The sequence below is a fragment of the Sphaerodactylus townsendi genome, linkage group LG04 (assembly GCF_021028975.2).
Source record: "Sphaerodactylus townsendi isolate TG3544 linkage group LG04, MPM_Stown_v2.3, whole genome shotgun sequence".
Classification (NCBI taxonomy): domain Eukaryota; kingdom Metazoa; phylum Chordata; class Lepidosauria; order Squamata; family Sphaerodactylidae; genus Sphaerodactylus; species Sphaerodactylus townsendi.
The window spans coordinates 12,619,570-12,640,000 of record NC_059428.1 but is presented as its reverse complement, the minus strand read 5'-3'; the positions used below and the strand labels follow the sequence as shown (position 1 = coordinate 12,640,000).

The window sequence follows — 20,431 nt, the reverse complement described above, 5'->3', positions numbered from 1 at the left end:
CACACAGTCAGAAACCCAGAAGATAACTTGTAGCTTTGTTATTCATTGTGCATTTCAGATTTGGGTTTTCAAGGTACCATGAGCCGCAGTGGAAAAGTAGATTATCGATATTTGACTAGACGTTTATACAAAGGGGTGACTGCATATCAGAAGGATTACAGGTCCCAGTTTCATGAGGTTGTTTGTGCCCAAATCGTAATGAATGGACAGGGCTAATGAGAGCTGGCCAATCTTAACGCTTAGTAGCCACCAGCAAATGTCTGTTAGAACTGTACCTGCCTGCAGTTAGTAATTTAAAATCTGCTGCATAGATGTGTGAGGAGAGAGCGAATCCAATTAGATATGCGGCGATAATTCAGTGATTTAATGTAGCGGTGGCAACATATTTGTGGAGGCTTCTTGTTTAATTTAGAGGCTGGGGCTGACACGAGGTAATCAGTGTTACTTTTAAAAATAAAGAACATTTTGTTCAGTTGAGTTTTGCTAAAACCCACTTTGATTGCATTAGGCAAAATAGACCGATGTTCTGGCGCTGTACGAATCAGCACCCTGACCTGCTGTCCCTCCTGTATCCTGCATAAGCATTCATTGATTCTGTTGGTGGAAGGATGGTTATTTTATTATCAGTCCTGGTCTTTCCTTCCTCTGCTTGGCCCCGTTCTCTTTACATTGCAACTCAACTATTGCAACTCAACATTGCAACTCAATATTGCAACTCAATATTGCCCAGCTAGGGCCCTTCACTCCTCGGAGGAGCGTCTGCTGGAAATCCCCGGCCCAAAAACAGATCCAGCTGGCCTCTACAAGGGCCAGGGCTTTCACAGCCCTGGCCCCTACCTGGTGGAACAGGCTCTCTAAGGAGACCAGGGCCCTGCGGGACCTTCAAAGTTTCCGCAGGGCCTGTAAAACGGGCCTGTTCCGCCAGGCTTTTGGCCAGCCAGGATAGCCATGTCATCCAAGACCCCTGTGGATGGGGTTTGGGGGAGGGAACTGTCGCCATTGATTGTTTTAAATTACAGATGGAACTACTGTTTTATATTTTATTGTATGTTTTAATTATGATGTACACCGCCCTGAGCCTACTGGGGAGGGCGGTCTAAAAATATAATAGATAGACAGACAGACAGACAGACAGACAGACAGACAGACAGACAGACAGACAGACAGACAGACAGACAGACAGACAGACAGACAGACAGACAGACAGACAGACAGACAGACTTCATATTGCATGAACACATACACAGAGAAGTTGTCTGTTACGGAATCAGACCATAGCACCATCAAGGGCACTGTTTCTACTCAACCTGGTAGCAACTCTCCAGAGTCTTGAATAGAGATCTTTAACATATCCTTTGATCTGACCCTTAATGGGGTTTGAACTTGGGACCTTATAGCAGATGCTCTACCACTGAGACACAGCCCCTCCCCCATCTATCAGGTTGAATACCTTTATCGCTTCTACCACTGGTACTGTGGTCTTATCGATAATCAGTAGTGATTCTTTTTCTGTCTTGTCCATTCTAATATTATGCATTATTAGCAACAGCTACAGAGGTGTAGTGGTTGGAATGTTGAATGAGGATCTTGGAAACCCCCATTCAAATCCTTCTCAGCCATGAAGCTCAGTGAGTAGCTTTGACCCAGTCACCCGCTCACCGGGTTTTTCCAAGGATAAAAAGGGAGAGGAAGAATCATGCTAGAGCTGCCCATATAAAGCATGGTGGGTGCAGACACAAAATGGCTGCCACAGGAGGCGGAACTAGCCGCAAAATGGCTGCCACAGCTTACATTCATTTACACAGGAAAGATTCACCTTAGCTAGGTGTAATGCCCTGCCTTCTTCCTTTAGCCTTGGATGCCACCTTGGAATTCCATATAAAGAAAGGAAATGCCCGTGTGGCATGGGTTCTGTGGAAACAGTATCTCATATGCTGTTGAATTGTCCTTTTTGTGAGATAGATAGGAAGAAGCACATAATCCCCTTCCTGCATGGAAGTGAAGGCATTACGAATAAACAGAAGGTTATATATCTTTTAAACAGCCACAACTACAAGCTGTTGGAAGCGGTGGCTAAATTTTTTAATGGTGTCATTTTAACTCGTCAGAGGTTGTAAAGGCTGTTATTATCTTGCAATGTTAATGTTAAACTATTTATATGCCGTTAAAGGTATTCGAAATCGAGTGGGTGCTTGGAAGAAAATATACAGCACAGGGAAAGATTCTTGCGCCATGGCGGCAGCTGCTCCCAAAGCTACATATTTTAAAATCTGCAGAGCCAATCAAATCTTCAGAAGCTTCACTGGGCAAAAGCCCCACCTGGCCCCACCCACTTTCTAAACATACAGAAAAGTTGGGCACCATGACACCTGTTGGGAACCACACGGGGGGCTCATGAGGCACGCTATCCTAAACACTTTTGAAGAAGGGTGGGCTCAAAATATTCTAGTTATTTTTTATTATTATTATTGGCAGCTCCCTTGTGGGCAGACTTGAATTCAAGGCCCTTCAAGGCCTTGCCTTCCCACTTTAATTCTCTGGCTTTGTCTTACCTCAGTAGATATGAATCCCTGATATTTGATCCTCTACCTCAGTAGTTCTCACCCTGGGGGTCGGGACCCCTTTGGGGGTCGAACGACCCTTTCACAGGGCTCCCTTCAGACTCTCTGCATCAGTGTTCTCCATCTGTAAAATGGATAAATGTTAGGGTTGAGGGTCACCACAACATGAGGAACTGTATTAAAGGGTCGCGGCATTAGGAAGGTTGAGAACCACTGCTCTACCTCATCAGCCACCTTATGGCCTCCTGCCTCCTTCAAATGGTTCTGGTCTTCTTTCCTGACTCAATCAGGTGGTCAGTTTCAGACTGGGAAATTGCTAGAGGTTTGGAGGGTGGAGTCTGGGGAGGGTGAGGTTTGGAGAAGGGCAGGACGTCCACCTGATATAATTCCATAACCTTCACTATCAAAAGCAGCCATTTTCTCCAGATCAAGTTGAACTTTGTGGTCTGAAGATCTGTTTAATTCTGGGAGATCTCCAGGCCCCACCTAGGGGCTGGCCAGGAGATCTGTACTTGAATTCCCTGTGGTTAGTGTTTTTTTTTAAGCTGAAAGAAGCTACAAGGGGAAATCAGGTGAGGGAAAGTGGAATGAGGGAAAGGGACATTTAACTCTTGAGGGTTCCCAGGTCCCCTCTGGCCACCTGTGAGGGATGGGGAAGGGGGTTGCCAGCTCCAGGTTGGGAAACTCCTGAAGATTTGAGAGCAGAGGCTGGGGGGACAGGGACCTCAGTGGGGTACAATGCCACTGTTCTGCCCCCCAAGTGACTCTGTTGGAGGTTCCCTGTTCTTGGCTAGCACAGAAAGGGGGAGACACAAGCTAGTTTCAACAGTTCTTATAATGGCTTTATTAATGGAGAGAAACAAGACCCTAACTCCTCCCTTGGGTCTAACTAATCAGAGCACTTGTTTGTCTTCAGGATGTTAGAAGCTGCGGACTTTGTCCTTTTCTGGCTGCTTTCAGATAGTTCATTGTCTCTTGCTTCCTTACTTCTCTGTTATTCTTGGTCTTTGCTCTAACTGCTGATCAACCTGACTTGTTCTCTTTGGACCACCATATAAACATATGGACGTCACGAATATTACAGACACCAGCCTCCCTTAGCACCTCATTGAGACTGACTGACTAAACTAAAACAGAGGGCAGCTGGGTAAGGAAAGGAAATTGCCTACTGGGAAAAGTCTTAAAGGGGCAGGGGCTAACTAAAATACCCTCCCATAAAGAATCAAAACCATACTAACTGTGGGGAAACAAAATCTGAAAGGGGAAATAACCAAAGGCTCTGTGGGGGCATGACAGCCACAAAGTCTTCCTTCCAAAGCAGCTGCTATCTCCAGGGGAACTGATCTCTCTCATGTGGGGGTGAGCTGTAATTTCAGGGGCTCTCCAGGTCCCTCCTAGAAGTTGGCATGCCTACCCTTGCCCCATTCTCCTGCTCTAAATCTTGCTCACTTATAACCAAAAGCTGACCAAACCAAAACATAACTGAACCAGTACAGTGTTTGCATTTCCCCCCTGAGGCAAATAATACCTGGGGGGTGGGGGATAAGTCATGGGGGGGCAGGGAGTGAAACATCTCCACCCTGAGTTCTGTTTGCCCAAACTCTCCCTCCCCCATAGCTACTTTGAACTTTAAAATAAGAAGTTTTAAAGTTCATCCCGCAGAAGATCCACTCCAGGAAGTCCGCGCGTCTCAACTAGCTTGGAGACAAGTGTCTTCTTTCTAAACAGATATCAAGAACAGTCTTTCTCGCATGTGTACACCTGTCTTTTCTCATATGCCCAGAAATGCATCTTTTCTGCCAGCGGTTCTCAGACAAATCTCTGTTGAAAGACTCTGCTTCCAAATGCTATTAAAATAAGGTCACTGATCAAAGAAGGGGGGAGGTTGCCAAATCACTGCTGCCGTGATCCATATCATCACTCTCTTTTTCCCCCCGCTTCTTCTCTCTCTTTCAGAGCCATGTTTGACTATGACAAGAGCAAAGACAGCGGCCTCCCGAGTCAAGGTCTCAGCTTCAAGTATGGAGACATCCTCCATGTGATCAATGCCTCTGATGACGAATGGTGGCAGGCCAGAAGGGTCATGCTGGAAGGGGACAGCGAAGAGATGGGTGTCATTCCCAGCAAAAGGAGGTACGTGTGACATTTTCCTTTTCCCCATCATGCTAAGCGTTCTTTGCAAGGTGTGAGTATGTGTTGTGTACTGCCAAGCAGAGGCGTAGCTGGGCCGTACTGTGCCGGGTACGCACTCTGAGTTTTCCGCCCCCTACCCCCCGCCCCACACACACACACACACTTACCTTAGTTCAGCCTGAAAGTGGAGGCTGGAAAAGCGGCCTGTTCACTTGAGGCTGAAAACGGCCTGGTGGGAACTACACTTCCCAGGAGACCTTGCGAGCCCCAAGGTCTCCTGGGAAGTGTAGTTCCCACCAGTCCCTTTCCAGCCTCAAGTGAACAGGCCGCTTTTCCAGCCTCCACATTCAGGCTGAACTAAGGTAAGTGTGGGGGTGGGGGGGCACCGCAGGGGGGGCAATTTTCCACTCTTCCAAGCTTGCGCCCAGTGTAATGCACACGCACACATAGGAGGTTAAGAGCTCGTGTATCTAATCTGGAAGAACCGGGTTTGATCCTCCGCTCTGCCGCCTGAGCTGCGGAGGCTTATCTGGGGAATTCAGATTAGCCTGTGCGCTCCCACCTATGCCAGCTGTGTGACCTTGGGCTAGTCACAGCTTCTCGGAGCTCTCTCAGCCCCACCTACCTCACAGGGTGTTTGTTGTGAGGGGGGAAGGGCAAGGAGATTGTCAGCCCGTTTGAGTCTCTTACAGGAGAGAAAGGGGGGATATAAATCCAAACTCTTCTTCTTCTTCTTCCTCTTTTCCATCTGCCTTCAGCTTTTCTTTGCCAACAATTCTCATGTGCTGTGTGTGCGCCCGCGCGAGTGTGTGTGTTGAGTGCCGTCTAGTCACTTCCAACACATGGTAATACTATTAATCAACATCCTCCAAAACATCCTATTGTTATCAGCATCAATCAGGTCTGGCGCAGTGAGAGCCTTTATAGATAGGCTGACCAGCCATCCCGCTTTTGGCGGGACCGTCACGCCTTTGGACAATTTGTCCCGCCTCCCGCGGGTTCTACAAATTGTCCCGATTTTGGGGAGGCTGCTGCACTGCCTTGGGGGCGCAAGGCAGTGCGGCAGCCTCCCATGCGCCCGGCCGCAGGAGCGCATGGCCTTCTGGGTCTTGCCGTTTGCTGCTCTGTCACAGGGCGGCAAACGGCAAGCCCCAGAAGCCCGTGCGCTTCTGCGGCCGCCTCCCTGTCCCGGATCACAAAGGTGACCATCTGGTCACCTTATTTATAGAGGCTCCTTTATAGAGTCAATCCATCTCCTGTTGGGTCCTCTTTTCCTGCTTCTTTCCACCTTTCCTGGCAATGTTGTCTTTTCCGATGACTCTTGTCTGTCTTCTCACTACGTGACCAAAACACAACAGCCTCAATGTAGCCATTCAGCTTCTCATGACCGTTTAGGGATCGTCCTCTACTGTGAACCAGTTTACAGTTCCACGATTCGGACCAGCCCGATATTCAGAGTGGTTTCTTTTCCTGCATGTATTTTGAGTATAAATGTCACAGTGGCTTTCAAGAGTAATTTGCCTCCAGGAAACTTTATGCACATTGACTTGTCTGCAAGGAACCAGCTGCATACTGAAGAGGACCCTAGGAATACGTTTGGCAGTATGTGTTCAATTCAGATATGCCCGTGGGCCCTCACCATCACTCTCCACATTTGGAACTCTGCCGTACCACATGGGTGGGGGAGATACGCGAATGGGTCGTGCCCTGATCTAAGATGATTGGTTCCAGAGATGCTGCTGCCATTTGCAAAACACGCAACAGTACTTCCAAAGGGTATCTGTGTTTCCATGGGCCAGCAATAAAGAACAAAGAATCCAGTGATGACTTAAAGAGTTCTTAGGCCCCTTCCGCACACGCAAAATAATGCGTTTTCAAACCACTTTCACAACTGTTTGCAAGTGGATTTTGCCATTCCGCACAGCTTCAAAGAGCACTGAAAGCAGTTTGAAAGGGCATTATTCTGCATGTGCGGAATGAGCCTTAGAATCAACAATGTGCCCTGGAACCGAGTATCTTTTATTTTCTTGATAAATTTTATTCTTCTTCATGATTAACGAAAAGAGAAGAAACGCATTCATGCATTACTAACTGAAATGGATCTTAACATTAGTAATATTCTATACTGAAGAGCCTCTGAAATGTCCCAATAATTTGCCACAAAAAATCCTTACATGTTTGATTAAGGCTATAATTTTAAAAGTTAACTATTACCTGTTCTACCCATTAACTAAGTTACCATTATTTCTAAGCTTCAGCACTAACTCTCTGTCATTTTACCCTCGTTCATTTTCTTTATCAATATTACACAATATTACACAATATTATTACACAGTATTACAATCTTACACTTACAATGTACACTTGTTCTCGTTTTAAAGAATAATATGCAAAATGTGACTTCCATTTCTTCCGCTTGTATGTGAGGCAAAGCCATAGACCAGTGGTGGCGAACCTTTGGCACTCTGGATGTTATGGACTACAATTCCCATCAGTCCCTGCCAGCACGACCAATTGGCCATGCTGGCAGGGGCTATTGGGAATTGTAGTCCATAACATCTGGAGTGCCAAAGGTTCGCCACCACGGCCATAGACCTACAGACGAGCACTCTCTGCCTCATCAACTTTCATCAAATTATGTACAAGGAAAAATTAGGCCTTCCCTAATGTGGAAGCAAACTTGCAGCTGTTTCTTAGCTTAATGGTCACTAACTGATTGGGAGAGAGATCTTTTTCAAAACTCAAAAGAATTAAAAATGAATTAAGGGCCACCGGGTCGCAAGAGAGGTTGTCCACACTGAGCATTCTGTCCACTGAAAGTGACAAATTTTGATGAACGGAAGAAGGAGGAGGAGGAGGAGGAGGAGGAGGAGGAGGAGGAGGAGGAGGAGAAGCAGAAGAAGCAGAAGAAGCAGAAGAAGAAGAAGAAGAAGCAGCAGCAGCAGCAGAAGAAGAAGAAGAAGAAGAAGCAGAAGCGAAGAAGAAGCAGAAGCAGAAGCAGAAGCAGAAGCAGAAGCAGAAGAAGAAGAAGAAGAAGCAGAAGAAGAAGAAGAAGAAGAAGAAGAAGAAGAAGAAGAAGAAGAAGAAGAAGAAGAAGAAGAAGAAGAAGAAGAAGAAGAAGAAGAAGAAGAAGAAGAAGAAGAAGAAGAAGAAGAAGAAGAGAGGTGGTGGTGGTGAAGGAGGAGGAGTTTGGATTTATACGCCACCTTTCTCTCCTGTAAGGAGACTCAGGGTGGTTTACAAGCTCCTTTCCCTTCCTCTCCCCACAACAGACATCTTGTGAGGTCGGTGGGGCTGAGAGAGGTCTGAAGAACTGGAGTAGTAGTAGTAGTAGTAGTAGTAGTAGTAGTAGTAGTAGTAGTAGTAGTAGTAGTAGTAGTAGTAGTAGTAGTAGTAGTAGTAGTAATAGTAGTAGGGACCAGAATGGCCCAGGCTCACCTGATCTCACTGCATCTCAGAAGCTTAAAAGAGTCAGCTCTGGTTAGTCCTTGAATGGGAAACCACCAAGGAAATCTAGGGTCACTTCCCAGAGGCAGGCAATGGCAAACCACCCATGAGCAGCTGCCGTAAATTGGCTATAGTGTGACAGCACTTGGCACGCATGTGCAGAGTTCATCTCAGGAGAAACCAGAACTTGCTGTAAAGGAAACAGCAACATTAAGAGATGTTTGCGTGGTTTTCATAGGCTTCGTTATTCTGACTCTGAAGACTTTCTCTTCCTCTTTCCAAAAGGTCTAAAGAATTATACATTTGCACAAATCTTTCCCCTGTGTGTTAGTTAGCATGCTCGGAGCACTCACTTCTAATAAATCTAACAAACCTATTCTTATGTTAAAAAGCCAGGATTAAAATCTTGAGGGAGGTTGCGGGGGGAAAAAATCTCTTAGTGTTTCTCTTCTAAAAAGAAAACCCAGTCGAGTGGATAAACATGTCCTGCTGACAAGCCAGGCAGAATAACAAAATGTAACATGACTTTAGCATCCAGAGGGTTTTGGGGTTGTTGTTTTTTCGTCAAGCAGAAACTGTTAGCTGTGTGCCCTTGACAATTATTTATGAAGGACATTTCTCCCTGTACACGTTTGGCATTTTTTATTAAAAAAGGAGAGTGGAATAAATAGCTAGATGTCATATTTCTGGAAGCAGCAGGTTGGAAAGATAACCTGGATGGGTTATGTAATATGCTGCAAAGCGGGGAAACCCAGGACAACTTCCTTGCCTCCATTTAGGGTATAAGGGTTAGATCAAGGTTCCCCAACATGGCGCCCATGGCAGCATGGTGCCTGTTGACACCTTTCCTGGCCACCACCAAGTGACTTTAAGCCCCTTCCGCACATGCAGAATAATGCACTTTCAATCCACTTTCAATGCACTTTGCAGCTGTGCAGAATAGCAAAATCCACTTGCAAACACTTGTGAAAGTGGATTGAAAGTGCATTTTTCTGTATGTGCGGAAGGGGTCTCAGAATATGTTTGAGATCAAAGGAATCTTCCGCCCCTCAAGGCTTCTTGGATGGACACTAGAGATTTGACTGGCTGTACAGATTTTTTAAAAACATTGTTTGGGATACCAGCTGGAAAAGACACAACAATAGAGTCTGCTGTTTCCCCTAGATCCGTGGTGGTGAACCTTTGGCACTCCAGATGTTATAGACTACAATTCCCATCAGCCCCTGCCAGCATGGCCAATTGGTCATGCTGGCAGGGGCTGATGGGAATTGTAGTCCATAACATCTGGAGTGCCAAAGGTTCACCACCACTGCCCTAGATCCAGATACATGCCCATTGCTCTGTGTTTCAATAGGTTGATCAGGATCACCTACCCAAATGGAATCTAGTAATGAAAGGTTGAAGCACCTGCCTAGACACTTGTACTTACATTATAAGAAGAAGAAGAAGAGTCTGGATTTATATCGCCCCTTTCTCTCCTGTAGGAGACTCAAAGGGGCTTCCAATCTCCTTTCCCTCCCCCCCCCCCCACGACAAACACCCTACGAGATGGGTGGGGCTGAGAGAGCTTTAAGAAGCTGTGACTAGCCCAAGGTCACCCAGCTGGCGTGTGTTGGAGTGTACAGGCTAATCTGAATTCCCCAGATAAGCCTCCACAGCTCAAGTGGCAGAGCGGGGAATCAAACCCGGTTCCTCCAGATTAGAATGCACCTGCTTTTAACCACTACGCCACTGCTGCTCCCGGAATGAGCAGCCAGTACACTAGAAAGATGTAGTGTTGCAGGGCCTAGTATCTATCTGGACCTGCTGTTGTACCATCACTTCTGTTCAACGCCTTGTGGTTAGTTGTAACTACCTAACTGGATGGCTCCTTTGCTGTCTTGGCAGTTTGGCCTTGGAAGCTGGTGCTGGCTAGCAACTTCGGAAGGAAGGCAGCGTAGTCTGATCCATCAGCTCTCGGAAAGTAAGCAGAGTTGACACTTGGATGGGAGACCACCAAGGAAAGCTTTGCAGAGAAAGGCAGTAGCAGACCACTTCTGCTTCTCCTTTGTTTTGAAAGCCCTTACTGGGGTTGTCCTAAATAAGTGACAACTTGACAACATCTATCATGGGAGGTGGCATGGTATAGCCCAAACTCATCAGATCTCAGAAGCTAAGAAGGGTCGGTACTTGCAGTGGCGTAGCGCCAACGGGACGGGGTGGGACGCAATGCCCTGGGAGCGCACCAGGGCAGGGACATGGCGAGGGAATTCCAGAGCATTCCGGGGCAGGGTGGGTGGGGCAGGGGCACAGGGCACGTGCGTGCTCCAGGCGCAGTTCCCCCTCGCTCTGCCCCTGGGTACTTGGAAGGGAGACCACCACCGAAGGCTCTGCAGAGGAAGGCAATGCCAAACTACCACTGTTTCTCCATTGCTTTGAAAGCCCCTTGCTGGGGTCACCATAAATCAATTGTGACTTGATGGTACTTCACATGGACATACATGATCTCAGTTGGGAAGGCAGCACGTTTGTAGCCCTGTCTTGTCGGACCTTACAGCTGAGCAGGGAGGGAGACCACCGAGGAAGATTCTGCAGAGGAAGGCAATGGCAAACCACCTCTGCTTCTCTCTTGCTTTGAAAGCCATTTGCCAGGGTCCCATAAGTCACCTGCGACTTCATGGCACTGACATGTAGGCAACTTAACCTATCTTGCTAGTAAGATAAGGAACTCTGCCCCAGAGCTGGCAGGGATCGGGGGTGGGGGGCCACAGATATTCATAGTCCAATTTTGTTTAACTGCACTTTTAACAAGGTGTGGTTTGTAGCAAAGGAACGAGTACCTTCTTAATACAGTTGCTTTAAATTATGAGCAGGTTTTAGGATTAAAAATATATTGCAGTCATTGCCATCCTCCAAAGAGCACTGAGCGCCACACTTGTGTGTGTGTGTGTTAAGTGTAGTCAAGTCACATCCGACCTATGGGGAGCCTCGGAATTAATGTCCTCCAAAATATTCTATCATTAATAGCCTTAATCAGGTCTGGCAGACAGAGGGCCGCGGCTTCCTGTAGCTGAGATTAACCCATCCCGCTCTGCGTTTGTTTTTAATTTAACTATCTCTCAAAATCAGTTTTTAAAAGCAAAACATTGAAATTAGAATTTTCAAAATTATGAAAGTCACATTTTCCTTTCCGTTTCTTTTTTTTTTTTTACAAAAGAAAATTCAGCATTGTATTGATCAGGGCACAATATCTCATTTTGCTTCTAGGAAAACCTTTCCATATTCACTCCTTCTTACCAGTGAGATATATTTGATCCAGAAAAGCATTTTGCAGGCTGGAACGAGTCTGTCCCTGTGAGATAATGGATCCATTATTTTCCTTATCGTCGTTTAATTTACAGAGCCTCTCTGCCATTGCCGTAAAAGCAAAATTGTTTTAAGAGAAAACCTCAGGCTTGAAAGATCAATAATTAGATTCCCGCCCCTCTTGTTTTAAAGTGCTAAAGGTTGCCTTACGCGGACTCTATTTGGATTGTGATCGTGCGGGGGGGGGGGGAGGTTTTCAATTTGATTTCCCCTGTGTGGATTCACCAATCAAAATTGGCCCCGCACACTGTTATTATTGAAGGGCAACAGGTATATTTGGCATTTATAATCCTGTCAAGCAAAGTTGCGGGCGGAAATGTGGATTGTGCGGCACGTCAAATTAGAATAGTTATCTGTCAAAAGACCAGCCGCTTTACCTCAGAAGTTCATGAAAACATAAGCAGAACTTTACTTAACCTGAGAGAGAGAGAGAGAGAGAGAGAGAGAGAGAGAGAGAGAGAGAGAGAGATACATTATATACACAGTATCACATAATAGTTACATGCACGGCTCATGGTTTGTTACAGTTTGGTTGTGTTACAATATCTTTTAGTCAGAGCACTTTATATATCGTTTGGTTTACAGCAGCATACAGAGCATCCTTCTTTTAGTTAGTCAGTCAGGCAGTCTCCTAGTGTGTGGTGAGGGAACAGAACACTACCAACGGATTTTAACTGTCACCTTTAGAGTGTTCGTGCAGCTTCCCAGAATTCCCTCTGCTGCTGCATGCAAACAAGGCTGGAAATTCCAACAATTATTTCTCATAGGAAAAAAAGATGGCATGAGGCAGGATTCCATGTAAGTCACACATGGCCGTGTACCACGTCAGATCCTTCATGCAGCCCCATGACGGCAGTAAAACCCTCCCCCGTCAGCCGGGAAGCTCCATGAAGGAGCACTTACTACGCCACCTTTTTTGGTGGCGAAGTCCAGTCTCTGCCTGGAGTACAATGGGGCAATGGCCAGGAGGAAGCCAACTAACGTCAGCTCCTCTCTTGGCCATGCCCTTGAGCCACCTCCATTGCACCTGTGACAGGGGCGCAGGGATGCTGTCATGGCACCCAGTGTTGGGTCGCACCACCAGGGAGGGCCGTGACAGCTGCAAGCCAATGATGCTTTTGAGTGACCTTCATGGTCTGGCTCACTCAAAGGCAGCATCCTGTGTTCGTGAGTTCATCCTGTGTTCATTAGATAGCCAGAGCTATCTAAACCAGCTGAATTTTCTGGGGTTTCTTGGAAAGCATCCTGCAAAGGATACACTGCAGTAAATAGATGTGCCATTAAGAACATAAGAACAAGCCAGCTGGATCAGGCCAGAGTCCGTCTAGTCCAGCTCTCTGCTACTCACAGTGGCCCACCACTTTGGGAGCTCACCTGCAGGATGTGAGAGCAATGGCCTTCTGCGGCTTTTGCTCCCGAGCTCTTAGTGGCTCCCAAGAGACAAAGAAAACACGTTGCAAACTAGAAATGATTCAGAGCCATTCTCTTGGTTCCTGTTTACCCAATCTCCCCCTGAAATCCAATAACCCTTTTCCTTAATTCTTTTTTAGGAATTTGGAGTCATTTTCCTAATTATTTCCAGTTTGATCCAGAACAGATCTGAAGGGCCAGGAAGGATGGGAGATTTTGCAGGGTTTCAGAATTTTACTGTGTGTGGATGCTCAGAGGCAGACAATGTTTACTCTAAACTTCCCACCAGGGCCCCACCCTGAGGTGTGTAAGATAAGGCAGTTTCAAGGGCGGATGTTAGAAATGGATGATTTCTCTTCCAAGAGAAAAAGAGAAATTTCCCTTCCAAAGAGAAATCAAAGAGGATAAGAATAATCAAAAGCTGTATTTTTTTAAAACGTGAAAAAGAAATTCTCCAGAGTAGTAGTAGTAGTAGTAGTAGTAGTAGTAGTAGTAGTAGTAGTAGTAGTAGTAGTAGTAGTAGTAGTAGTAGTTTGGATTTATACTCCAGAAGAGTAGTAGTAGTAGTAGTAGTAGTAGTAGTAGTAGTAGTAGTAGTAGTAGTAGTAGTAGTAGTAGTAGTAGTAGTAGTAGTAGTAGTTTGGATTTATACTCCAGAAGAGTAGTAGTAGTAGTAGTAGTAGTAGTAGTAGTAGTAGTAGTAGTAGTAGTAGTAGTAGTAGTAGTAGTAGTAGTAGTAGTAGTAGTAGTTTGGATTTATACCTCACTTTTCTCAACCATAAGGAGTCTCTGAGAAGCTTACAAGCTCCTTTCCCCACAACAGACACCTTGTGAGGTAGGTGGGGCTGAGAGAGTTCAGAGAGAACTGTGACTAACCCAAGGTCATCCAGCAAGAATGTAGGAGTGCGGAAACACACCAGATAAGCCTCTGCCACTCGGGTGGGGAATCAAACCCGGTTCACCAGATTAGAATCCACCTGCTCTTAACCACGACACCACGCTGGGAAAAGGGTGCAAGTTTGAAAGCAGGCTTTGCCAAGACAAGCGAGGATTGCCCGATCATGTCGGAGCGGACTCCTGGCTTTGCCAAGCTCAACTAAATTTTGATATCACGTTATATCTGAAATGGCCCCAGAGGAGCAGGTGAGCAAACATGGTGGGGGGGGGGGGCTAATTATGGCAGAACAAGATGAGAGGGAGAACATCCTCTTCAGCACGAAATAAAATTAATACTTTGGTTTCAATGCTGCTCATTTTTAAACATTTGCCAGCTGCAAGACCCTGCGCCTAGGTTACTATAGTTACCACTGAACTTTGGAATAAATTAGGGTTTTTTTTTCCTGAGAGGAAAGCATGGGTTGAAACAGGTGGCTGTGCTGTCTCCAAAAATGGGAAGAAAAAGCAACGCTCGGGAAATAATTAGCTCCAAGCCCGATGCTGCTTTTTAAAATTATTGTTATAGGTGGATATTAATTCATATTTTCCTCTTTTGTCCCAACCTCCAAAAGAGGCTTTACTTCATTTGGTGACTAATTCAGTGCACATGTGACTAATAAAAACAGTCCTCCTTATTTTCATTAAAAGCTTTAGACTGAGTTAAACCGCTGGGTCCCAGCTGCGGCAGAAGCAATCTGGCTACAGGGAGGTGCACCTTCGCTACCAGGCACGCTGCAACTCTACATACAGACCATGCAGAGGCACAATGCACCACTCACTAGGTTCACGCCAATAGGAACTGAGTCACCCACTGTCATAGGGCGATTCCGCACACGAGTAAAATAGGTTCGACCCAGTTCCCTGAGAAGGGTACTAACCTAGGACAAAGCCATTGTTGTTCCCCACTGCAACCAGCTTGATCCCAGCTCTGAGGGCGAATCATCCTGTGCCTCTTCGCCCTCGTCCATTGGCTACTGTTCTACGGCTATGTTTCGCCTATCCCCACACACGCTATTTAAAAAAACTGCCACAGGAGTGGAGGGACGGTATGCTTTTTGATTGGCCAGCTGTATCGCGATGTCTCGAAACACTCACAGCTGCATTTCATTGAATGGGGACTCCTGGCACCAGAGATTCCGCGACTTTACTGGAATCGAGCTGAGTTCTGCCGCATTCCCTTAAAAAGTAGTAGTTCTCAACTGGAGTCGGAAATTTAACTGTTACACGGGGCGAAGCTGGTACAAAACCACGTCGATACCAGTGGTTGTGCAAAGCACTTAGGTCGAACGCAGCTCGAACTTAGGTTGATAATGCAAGTGCGGAATCGACCATAGACAGTCTGGTGCTAAGTGAAACACGGACCTAGAATGTTCTGCCCCACAATGAAATCGGCTCTGTGACCTCCTCCTCCTCCTCCTTCTTGTTGCCAGGTAGGGGTGCCAAAATGAGGCCTGGCAATCCCCCAGAATTATAACTGATGCCAGTCCTCCAAAACAGCCATTTTCTCCAGGGAAGCTGACCTCTGTCATCTGGGCCTCAGTGGTAATTTTGGGAGATCTCTTAGTTCCACCTGTGACAACACTGTTGTAAATAGTGGGTAACGGGCTAAAGTGTAAAGCCATTAGCAACTCAACTATTATGAGTGAAATATAAGAGATTTATATTAGAGATTGTATATGTTATCTGAATTTCCAGGCATGTGAATGTATATTAGAGACCGTACATAAGGAACTTTCTATGAGTTAACTTATGTTATGTGAATTTAAACAGCTGTGAATGTCGAAGAAATAAATCAGAGACTGCATATCGAGATTTTGGCAATTTGTTCTATTATATGTTTAGTTTTGTGACTGGCTCCACCTCTTATAGCAGCCATTTTATGGCCCCACCCATTTTGTAGCAGGCTCCACCTCCTGTGGAAGCCATTTTTGTGGCCACACCCACCTTGCTGTGCCAGAATTCCAAAGGTGCCCACATGCTCAAAAAGATTAGGGACACTGTCCTAGAGTCGATGATCCTAAAGATCTCTTTCTTTTTTCTCTCTCTCTCTTTCTAGAGTCGAAAGGAAAGAGCGAGCACGCTTAAAGACAGTGAAGTTCAATGCGAAACCTGGCGTGATTGACGCAAAAGGGGTATGTAACTCCAAAACCAACCAAGTATGGAGATTTCAGTCATACAGCTCTGTGAATTTGTTGAGCGCTATGAAGGAGAGAATGAGAAAGGAAGGTACAGTAAAGGAAATGACGGGAAAGAGAAAATGCAAAGGTTTGGGCTGCAACAGAGGAGCAGGGTATAATGCCAGAGAGTCAGCAGGCTATAATGCCAGAGATCACATCAGGGTATAATGCCAGAGAGTCAGCAGGGTATAATGCCAGAGACCACAGCAGGGTATAATGCCAGAGAGTCAGCAGGGTATAATGCCAGAGAGTCAGCAGGCTATAATGCCAGAGATCACATCAGGGTATAATACCAGAGAGTCAGCAGGGTATAATGCCAGAGACCACAGCAGGGTATAATGCCAGAGAGTCAGCAGGGTATAATGCCAGAGAGTCAGCAGGGTATAATGCCAGAGACCACAGCAGGGTATAATGCCAGAGAGTCAGCACGGTATAATGCCAGAGACCTCAGCAGGGTATAATGCCAGAGACCTCAGCAGGGTATAATGCCAGAGACCTCAACAGGGTATAATGCCAGAGAGTCAGCAGGGTATAATGCCAGAGAGTCAGCAGGGTATAATGCCAGAGACCACAGCAGGGTATAATGCCAGAGAGTCAGCAGGGTATAATGCCAGAGAGTCAGCAGGGTATAATGCCAGAGAGTCAGCAGGGTATAATGCCAGAGACCACAGCAGGGTATAATGCCAGAGAGTCAGCAGGGTATAATGCCAGAGAGTCAGCAGGATATAATGCCAGAGACCACAGCAGGGTATAATGCCAGACAGTCAGCAGGGTATAATGCCAGACAGTCAGCAGGGTATAATGCCAGAGACCACAGCAGGGTATAATGCCAGACAGTCAGCAGGGTATAATGCCAGTCAGTCAGCAGGGTATAATGCCAGACAGTCAGCAGGGTATAATGCCAGAGAGTCAGCAGGGTATAATGCCAGAGAGTCAGCAGGGTATAATGCCAGAGACCACAGCAGGGTATAATGCCAGAGAGTCAGCAGGGTATAATGCCAGAGACCTCAGCAGGGTATAATGCCAGAGAGTCAACAGGGTATACTTCCAGAGACCACAGCAGGGTATAATGCCAGAGAGTCAGCAGGGTATAATGCCAGAGAGTCAGCAGGATATAATGCCAGAGACCACAGCAGGGTATAATGCCAGACAGTCAGCAGGGTATAATGCCAGAGAGTCAGCAGGATATAATCACAGTATGGGTATAATGCCAGACAGTCAGCAGGGTATAATGCCAGACAGTCAGCAGGGTATAATGCCAGAGACCACAGCAGGGTATAATGCCAGACAGTCAGCAGGGTATAATGCCAGACAGTCAGCAGGGTATAATGCCAGACAGTCAGCAGGGTATAATGCCAGAGAGTCAGCAGGGTATAATGCCAGAGAGTCAGCAGGGTATAATGCCAGAGACCACAGCAGGGTATAATGCCAGAGAGTCAGCAGGGTATAATGCCAGAGACCTCAGCAGGGTATAATGCCAGAGAGTCAACAGGGTATACTTCCAGAGACCACAGCAGGGTATAATGCCAGAGAGTCAGCAGGGTATAATGCCAGAGAGTCAGCAGGATATAATGCCAGAGACCACAGCAGGGTATAATGCCAGACAGTCAGCAGGGTATAATGCCAGAGAGTCAGCAGGATATAATGCCAGAGACCACAGCAGGGTATAATGCCAGACAGTCAGCAGGGTATAATGCCAGTCAGTCAGCAGGGTATAATGCCAGACAGTCAGCAGGGTATAATGCCAGAGACCTCAGCAGGGTATAATACCAGAGAGTCAGCAGGACATAATGCCAGAGGGTCAGCAGGGTATAATGCCAGAGAGTCAGCAGGATATAATGCCAGAGACCACAGCAGGGTATAATGCCAGACAGTCAGCAGGGTATAATGCCAGTCAGTCAGCAGGGTATAATGCCAGACAGTCAGCAGGGTATAATGCCAGAGGCCTCAGCAGGGTATAATACCAGAGAGTCAGCAGGACATAATGCCAGAGAGTCAGCAGGGTATAATGCCAGACAGTCAGCAGGATATAATGCCAGAGACCACAGCAGGGTATAATGCCAGACAGTCAGCAGGGTATAATGCCAGTCAGTCAGCAGGGTATAATGCCAGACAGTCAGCAGGGTATAATGCCAGAGACCACAGCAGGGTATAATGCCAGAGAGTCAGCAGGACATAATGCCAGAGAGTCAGCAGGACATAATGCCAGAGAGTCAGCAGGGTATAATGCCAGAGACCTCAGCAGGGTATAATGCCAGAGAGTCAACAGGGTATAATTCCAGAGACCACAGCAGGGTATAATGCCAGAGAGTCAGCAGGGTATAATGCCAGAGACCACAGCAGGGTATAATGCCAGACAGTCAGCAGGGTATAATGCCAGACAGTCAGCAGGGTATAATGCCAGAGACCACAGCAGGGTATAATGCCAGACAGTCAGCAGGGTATAATGCCAGAGACCTCAGCAGGGTATAATGCCAGAGACCACAGCAGGGTATAATGCCAGAGAGTCAGCACGGTATAATGCCAGAGAGTCAGCAGGATATAATGCCAGAGACCACAGCAGGGTATAATGCCAGACAGTCAGCAGGGTATAATGCCAGAGACCTCAGCACGGTATAATGCCAGAGAGTCAGCAGGGTATAATGCCAGAGAGTCAGCAGGGTATAATGCCAGAGACCACAGCAGGGTATAATGCCAGAGAGTCAGCAGGGTATAATGCCAGAGAGTCAGCAGGGTATAATGCCAGAGAGTCAGCAGGGTATAATGCCAGAGACCACAGCAGGGTATAATGCCAGAGAGTCAGCAGGGTATAATGCCAGAGAGTCAGCAGGATATAATGCCAGAGACCACAGCAGGGTATAATGCCAGACAGTCAGCAGGGTATAATGCCAGAGAGTCAGCAGGGTATAATGCCAGAGACCACAGCAGGGTATAATGCCAGACAGTCAGCAGGGTATAATGCCAGTCAGTCAGCAGGGTATAATGCCAGACAGTCAGCAGGGTATAATGCCAGAGACCTCAGCAGGGTATAATGCCAGAGAGTCAGCAGGACATAATGCCAGAGAGTCAGCAGGACATAATGCCAGAGAGTCAGCAGGGTATAATGCCAGAGACCTCAGCAGGGTATAATGCCAGAGAGTCAACAGGGTATAATTCCAGAGACCACAGCAGGGTATAATGCCAGAGAGTCAGCAGGGTATAATGCCAGAGAGTCAGCAGGATATAATGCCAGAGACCACAGCAGGGTATAATGCCAGACAGTCAGCAGGGTATAATGCCAGAGAGTCAGCAGGATATAATGCCAGAGACCACAGCAGGGTATAATGCCAGACAGTCAGCAGGGTATAATGCCAGTCAGTCAGCAGGGTATAATGCCAGACAGTCAGCAGGGTATAATGCCAGAGACCTCAGCAGGGTATAATACCAGAGAGTCAGCAGGACATAATGCCAGAGAGTCAGCAGGGTATAATGCCAGAGAGTCAGCAGGATATAATGCCAGAGACCACAGCAGGGTATAATGCCAGACAGTCAGCAGGGTATAATGCCAGTCAGTCAGCATGGTATAATGCCAGACAGTCAGCAGGGTATAATGCCAGAGACCTCAGCAGGGTATAATACCAGAGAGTCAGCAGGACATAATGCCAGAGAGTCAGCAGGGTATAATGCCAGAGAGTCAGCAGGATATAATGCCAGAGACCACAGCAGGGTATAATGCCAGACAGTCAGCAGGGTATAATGCCAGTCAGTCAGCAGGGTATAATGCCAGAGAGTCAGCAGGGTATAATGCCAGAGAGTCAGCAGGACATAATGCCAGAGAGTCAGCAGGACATAATGCCAGAGAGTCAGCAGGGTATAATGCCAGAGACCTCAGCAGGGTATAATGCCAGAGAGTCAACAGGGTATAATTCCAGAGACCACAGCAGGGTATAATGCCAGAGAGTCAGCAGGGTATAATGCCAGAGACCACAGCAGGGTATAATGCCAGACAGTCAGCAGGGTATAATGCCAGACAGTCAGCAGGGTATAATGCCAGAGACCACAGCAGGGTATAATGCCAGACAGTCAGCAGGGTATAATGCCAGACAGTCAGCAGGATATAATGCCAGTGACCACAGCAGGGTATAATGCCAGACAGTCAGCAGGGTATAATGCTAGAGAGTCAGCAGGATATAATGCCAGAGACCACAGCAGGGTATAATGCCAGACAGTCAGCAGGGTATAATGCCAGACAGTCAGCAGGATATAATGCCAGAGACCACAGCAGGGTATAATGCCAGTCAGTCAGCAGGGTATAATGCCAGACAGTCAGCAGGGTATAATGCCAGAGACCTCAGCAGGGTATAATGCCAGACAGTCAGCAGGACATAATGCCAGAGAGTCAGCAGGACATAATGCCAGAGAGTCAGCAGGGTATAATGCCAG

At 46.8% G+C, this 20,431-nt stretch overlaps 1 protein-coding gene across 4 annotated transcripts in view; it reads left to right on the top strand.

Moving 5' to 3' along the window:
• Positions 1-20,431, top strand: part of LOC125430912 (disks large homolog 2) — a 149,891-nt gene that overhangs the window by 84,089 nt on the left and 45,371 nt on the right. For all 4 annotated transcript variants that reach the window (XM_048493273.1, XM_048493272.1, XM_048493271.1 and 1 more), the window contains exons 3-4: positions 4,518-4,694; positions 15,889-15,964. In XM_048493273.1, the coding sequence (XP_048349230.1) occupies positions 4,518-4,694; positions 15,889-15,964 (253 nt within the window). The remainder of the gene's footprint in view (positions 1-4,517; positions 4,695-15,888; positions 15,965-20,431) is intronic.